We start from the raw sequence: 6,091 nt of genomic DNA, 5'->3' as shown, positions 1-6,091 counted from the left end.
GGTGTTGTTGTATCTGTTGCTGATGCCAGGGTGCGTTGTTGTATGTGCTGAAAGAGGCCAGGGTGTTGTTGTTGTATGTGCTGCTGAGGCCAGGGTGTTGTTGTATGTGTTGGGTTGATGCCAGGGTGTTGTTGTATCTGTTGTTGATGCCAGGCTGTTGTATGTTGTTGAGGCCAGGGTGTTGTTGTATCTGTTGCTGATGCCAGGGTGTTGTTGTATCTGTTGCTGATGCCAGGTGTTGCTGTATCTGTTGAAAGAGGGCCAGGGTGTTGTTGTTGTATGTGTTGCTGATGCCAGGGTGTTGGTTGTATCTGTTGAAAGAGGCCAGGGTGTTGTTGTTGTATGTGTTGCTGATTGTGGGTGTTGTTGTATGTGTTGCTGATGCCAGGGTGTTGTTGTATCTGTTGCTGATGCCAGGGTGTTGTTGTATATGTTGCTGATGCCAGGGTGTTGCTTGTTGCATCTGCTGCTGATGCCAGGGTGTTGTTGTATGTGTTGCTGGATGCCAGTGTTGTTGTATCTGTTGCTGATGCCAGGGTGTTGCTTGCATCTGTTGCTGATGCCAGGGTGTTGTTGTATCTGTTGCTGAGGCCAGGGTGTTGCTGTATCTGTTGAAAGAGGCCAGGGTGTTGTTGTTGTATGTGTTCCTGATGCCAGGGTGTTGTTGTATCTGTTGCTGATGCCAGGGGTGTTGTTGTATCTGTTGCTGATGCCAGGGTGTTGTTGTATCTGTTGCTGATGCCAGGTGTTGTTTGTTGTGCTGTGTTGCTGACAGGCGTGTTGTTGTATCCGTTGCTGATGCCAGGGTGTTGTTGTATGTTGCTGATGCCAGGGTGTTGTTGTATCTGTTGAAAGAGGCCAGGGTGTTGTTGTTGTATGTGTTGCTGATGCCAGGGTGTTGTTGTATCTGTTGCTGATGCCAGGGTGTTGTTGTATCTGTTGCTGATGCCAGGGTGTTGTTGTATCTGTTGAAAGAGTGCGCCAGGGTGTTGTTGTATGTGCTGAGGCCAGGGTGTTGCTGTATCTGCTGAAAGAGGCCAGGGTGTTGTTGTTGTGGCGTTGCTGATGCCAGGGTGTTGTTGTATCCGTTGCTGATGCCAGGGTGTTGTTGTATCTGTTGCTGAGGGCCAGGGTGTTATTGTATCTGTTGAAAGAGGCCAGGGTGTTGTTGTTGTATGTGCTTGCTGATGCCAGGGTGTTGTTGTATCTGTTGCTGATGCCAGGCGTGTTGTTGTTGTGCTGTGTTGCTGATGCCAGGGTGTTGTTGTATCTGTTGCTGATGCCAGGGTGTTGTTGTATCTGTTGCTGAGGCCAGGGTGTTGTTGTTGTATGCTGGGCTGGCGCCGGTGCTGTTGTTGTATCTGTTGCTGAGGCCAGGGTGTTGTTGTATCTGTTGCTGAGGCCAGGGTGTTTGTTGTTGTATGCGTTGCTGGCGCTAGGTGTTGCTGTATCTGCTACATGCCAGGGTGTTGTATCTGTTGCTGATGCCAGGGTGTTGTTGTATCTGTTGCTGATGCCAGGTGTTGTTGTATCTGCTGTTGATGCCAGGTGTTGTTGTATCTGTTGCTGATGCTGTGTGTTGTTGTATCTGTTGCTGATGCCAGGGTGTTGTTGTATCTGTTGCTGATGCCAGGGTGTTGTTGTATCTGCTTCGAAAGAGGCCAGGCAAGTTAAGTTGTTGTATCCTTGCTGCTGAGGCCAGGGTGTTGTTGTATCCGTTGCTGATGCCAGGGTGTTGTTGTATCTGTTGAAAGAGGCCAGGGTGTTGTTGTTGTATCTGCTGAGGCCAGGGTGTTGTTGTATGTGCTGCTGATGCCAGGGTGTTGTTGTATCTGTTGCCGATGCCAGGGTGTTGTTGCATCTGCTGGAAAGAGGCCAGGGTGTTGTTGTTGCATCTGTTGCTGAGGCCAGGGCAAGCTGCTGTTGTATCTGTTGCTGATGCCAGGGTGTTGTTGTATCTGTTGCTGATGCCAGGGTGTTGTTGTATCTGCTGAAAGAGGCCAGGGTGTTTTGTTGTTGTATCTGTTGCTGAGGCCAGGGTGTTGTTGTATGTGTTGCTGATGCCAGGGTGTTGTTGTATCTGTTTGCCAGATGCCAGGGTGTTGTTGCATCCAAGCGCTGATGCCAGGGTGTTGTTGTATCCGTTGCTGATGCCAGGGTGCGTTGTTGTATCTGCTGAAAGAGGCCAGGTGTTGTTGTTGTATGTGCTGCTGAAATTTCAGGGCGTTGTTGTATCTGCTGCTGATGCCAGGTGTTGTTGTATCTGTTGCTGATGCCAGGTGTTGTTTAACGGCTGCTGATGCCAGGGGGTTGTTGCATCTACAAAGAGGCCAGGGTGTTGTTGTATCTGTTGAAAAGAGGCCAGGGTAAGTTGTTGTTGTATGTGTTGCTGATGCCAGGGTGTTGTTGTATCTGTTGTTGATGCCAGGTGTTGTTGTATCTGTTGCTGATGCCAGGGTGTTGTTGTATCTGTTGCTGATGCCAGGGTGTTGTTGTATCTGTTGAAAGATGTCAGGTGTTGTTGTTGTTGTATGTTGCTGATGCCAGGTGTTGTTGTATCTGCTGAAAGAGGCCAGGTGTTGTTGTTGTATGTGTTGGTTGATGCCAGGGTGTTGTTGTATCCGGTTGAAAGAGTGCTTGTAGGGTGTTGTTGTTGTATGTGCTGTTGATGCCAGGCAAGTTGTTGTATCTGTTGCTGATGCCAGGGTGTTGCTGTATCTGCTGAAAGAGGCCAGGTGTTGTTGTTGTATGTGTTGCTGATGCCAGGGTGTTGTTGTATCTGCTGCTGATTGTGGGTGTTGTTGTATCTGCTGCTGAGGCCAGGGTGTTGTTGTATCTGCTGCTGATGCCAGGGTGTTGTTGTATCTGTTGCTGATGCCAGGGTGTTGTTGCATCTGTTGCTGATGCCAGGGTGTTGTTGTATCCGTTGGCTGACAGGGTAGCTGGTTGTTGTATGTGCTGCTGATGCCAGGTGTTGTTGTGCATCTGTTGCTGATTGTGCGCCGTTAGACCTGTTGCTGATGCCAGGGTGCGTTGGTTGTATCCGTTGCTGATGCCAGGGCGTTGGTTGTATCCGTTTGTTGAGGCCAGGGTGTTGTTGTATGCGTTTGTCGGTTTGTGGGTGTTGTTGTTGTATCTGGCTGCTGATGCCAGGGTGTTGTTGTATCTGTTGCTGATGCCAGGGTGTTGTATGGTATCTGTTGCTGATGCCAGGGTGTTGTTGTATCTGTTGCTGATGCCAGGGTGTTGTTGTATCTGTTGCTGATGTTGTGGGTGTTGTTGCTACAGTATCTGTTGGCTGATGCCAGGGTGTTGTTGTTGTATGTGTTGTTGATGCCAGGGTGTTGTTTGCATCTGCTGGGTTGATGCCAGGGTGTTGTTGTTGTATGTTGGGCTGATGCCAGGGTGTTGTTGTATCTTGTTGCTGATGCCAGGGTGTTGTTGTATGTGTTGGCTGGGATGCCAGGGTGTTGTTGTATGTGCTGGTTGATGCCAGGGTGTTGTTGTATCCGTTGCTGAGGCCAGGGTGTTGTTGTTGCATCTGTTGCTGATGCCAGGGTGTTGTTGTATCTGTTGCTGATGCCAGGGTGTTGTTGTATCTGTTGCTGATGCCAGGGTGTTGTTGTATCCGTTGCTGATGCCAGGGTGTTGTTGTATCTGTTGCTGACAGGGTGTTGTTGTTGTGGCTGTGTTGCTGATGCCAGGGTGCGTTGTTGTATCTGCTGCTGATGCCAGGGTGTTGTTGTATGTGTTGCTGATGCCAGGGTGTTGTTGTAGCGCTGGATGCCAGGGTGTTGTTGTATCTGTTGCTGAGGCCAGGGTGTTGTTTGTTGTATCCGTTGCTGATGCCAGGGTGTTGTTGTATCCGTTGCTGATGGTGGGTGTTGTTGTATCCGTTGCCGATGCCAGGGTGCTTACTTGCATCCGTTGCTGATGCCAGGCGGTTGTTGCATCCGTTGCTGATGCCAGGTGTTGTTGTATCCGTTGCTGATGCCAGGGTGTTTGTTGTATCTGCTGCTGATGCCAGGGTGTTGTTGTTGTATCTGCTGCTGATGCCAGGCGTTGTTGTATCTGCTGGAAAGAGGCCAGGGTGTTGTTGTTGTATGTGTTGCTGATGCCAGGGTGTTGTTGTATCCGTTGAAAGAGGCCAGGGTGTTGTTGTTGTATGTGTTGCTGATGCCAGGGTGTTGTTGTATCATCTGCTGAAAGAGGCCAGGGTGTTGCCGCTGTATGTGTTGCTGATGCCAGGTGTTGTTGCATGTGTTATTGATGCCAGGGTGTTGTTGTATCTGCTGAAAGAGGCCAGGGTGTTGTTGTTGTATGTGTTGCTGATGCCAGGGTGTTGTTGTATCCGTTGCTGATGCCAGGGTGTTGTTGTATCTGTTGGCTGAGGCCAGGGGCTTGTTGTATCCAGTTGAAAGAGGCCAGGGTGTTGTTGTTGTATGTGTTGCTGATGCCAGGGTGTTGTTGTATCTGCTGAAAGAGGCCAGGTGTTGTTGTTGTATGTGTTGCTGATGCCAGGGTGTTGTTGTATGCTGCTGGGTTGATGCCAGGTGTTGTTGTATCTGTTGAAAGAGGCGAGGTGTTGCTGTTGTATGTGTTGCTGATGCCAGGGTGTTGTTGTATCTGTTGATGCCAGGGTAAGTTGTTGTATCTGTTGCTGAGGCCACAGGGTGTTGCTGTTGTATGTGCTGCTGATGCCAGGGTGTTGTTGTATCTGCTGCTGAGGCCAGGGTGTTGTTGTTTGTATCTGTTGCTGATGCCAGGGTGTTGTTGTATCCGCTGCTGAGGCCAGGGTGTTGTTGTTGTATGTGTTGGGTTGATGCCAGGGTGTTGTTGTATCTGCTGCTGATGCCAGGGTGTTGTTGTATCTGTTGCTGATGCCAGGGTGTTGTTGTATCTGTTGAAAGAGGCCAGGGTGTTGTTGTTGCATGTGTTGCTGATGCCAGGGTGCGTTGCTGGCATCTGTTGCTGAGGCCAGGGTGTTGTTGTATCTGCTGCTGAGGCCAGGGTGTTGTTTGTTGCATGTGTTGTTGGAGGCCAGGGTGCGTTGCATCTGTTGCTGAGGCCAGGTGTTGTATCTGCTGAAAGCATTGTGGTGTTGTTGTTGTATGTGTTGCTGATGCCAGGGTGTTGTTGTATCTGTTGAAAGAGGCCAGGGCGTTGTTGTTGTATGTGTTGTTGAGGCCAGGGTGTTGTTGTATCTGCTGCTGAGGCCAGTGTTGTTGTATCTGTTGCTGATGCCAGGTGTTGTTGTATCTGTTGCTGAGGCCAGGGGTTGTTGTTGTATGTGCTGGGTTGATGCCAGGCGTTGGTTGTATCCGTTGAAAGATACCAGGGTGTTGTTGTTGTATGTGCTGTTGATGGGCCAGGGTGTTGTTGTATCTGCTGTCTGAGCCAGTGGTTGTATCTGTTGCTGATGCCAGGGTGTTGTTGCATCTGCTGCTGAGGCCAGGGGGTTGTTGTATCTGTTGAAAGAGGCCAGGGTGTTGTTGTATGTGTTGCTGATGCCAGGGTGTTGTTGTATCTGCTGAAAGAGGCCAGGGTGTTGTTGTTGTATGTGTTGGTTGATGCCAGGGTAAGTTGTTGTATCTGCTGCTGAGGCCAGGGTGTTGTTGTATCTGTTGCTGAGGCCAGGGTGTTGTTGTATCTGTTGCTGAGGCCAGGGGGTTGTTGTATCTGTTTGAAAGAGGCCAGGGTATTGTTGCATGTGTTGCTGATGCCAGGGTGTTGTTGTATCTGTTGAAAGAGGCCAGGGTGTTGTTGTTGTGTTGTTGATGCCAGGGTGTTGTTGTATGTGTTCTGGGGCCAGGGTGTTGTATCTGTTGCTGAGGCCAGGGGAGTGTTGTTGTATGTGTTGCTGATGCCAGGTGTTGTTGCATCTGTTGAAAGAGGCCAGGGTGTGTTGTTGTTGTATGTGTTGCTGATGCCAGGGTGTTGTTGTATGTGTTCTGGGGCCAGTGTTGTATCTGTTGCTGAGGCCAGGGATGCTGTTGTATGTGTTGCTGATGCCAGGTGTTGTTGTATCTGCTGAAAGAGCCAGGGGTGTTGTTATTGTTGTATGTGTTGGGTTGATGCCAGGGTGTTGTTG

At 49.7% G+C, this 6,091-nt stretch overlaps 1 protein-coding gene across 1 annotated transcript in view; it reads right to left on the bottom strand.

Annotated features, from left to right (window-relative positions):
• The window catches only part of LOC121855578 (serine/threonine-protein kinase Pak-like), a 47,072-nt gene that overhangs the window by 34,127 nt on the left and 6,854 nt on the right, over nucleotides 1-6,091 (bottom strand). The window contains exons 3-4 of the mRNA XM_042350638.1: nucleotides 3,919-4,071; nucleotides 2,089-2,319 (exon numbers count right to left, since the gene is read on the bottom strand). Coding sequence (XP_042206572.1) covers nucleotides 2,089-2,319; nucleotides 3,919-4,071 — 384 coding nt within the window. The remainder of the gene's footprint in view (nucleotides 1-2,088; nucleotides 2,320-3,918; nucleotides 4,072-6,091) is intronic.

The sequence above is a fragment of the Homarus americanus genome, unplaced genomic scaffold (assembly GCF_018991925.1).
Source record: "Homarus americanus isolate GMGI-L3 unplaced genomic scaffold, GMGI_Hamer_2.0 scaffold51859, whole genome shotgun sequence".
Taxonomy (NCBI): Eukaryota; Metazoa; Arthropoda; class Malacostraca; order Decapoda; family Nephropidae; genus Homarus; species Homarus americanus.
Note: the sequence above shows the minus strand (reverse complement) of the source record. Positions and strands in the feature narration are given on the sequence as shown.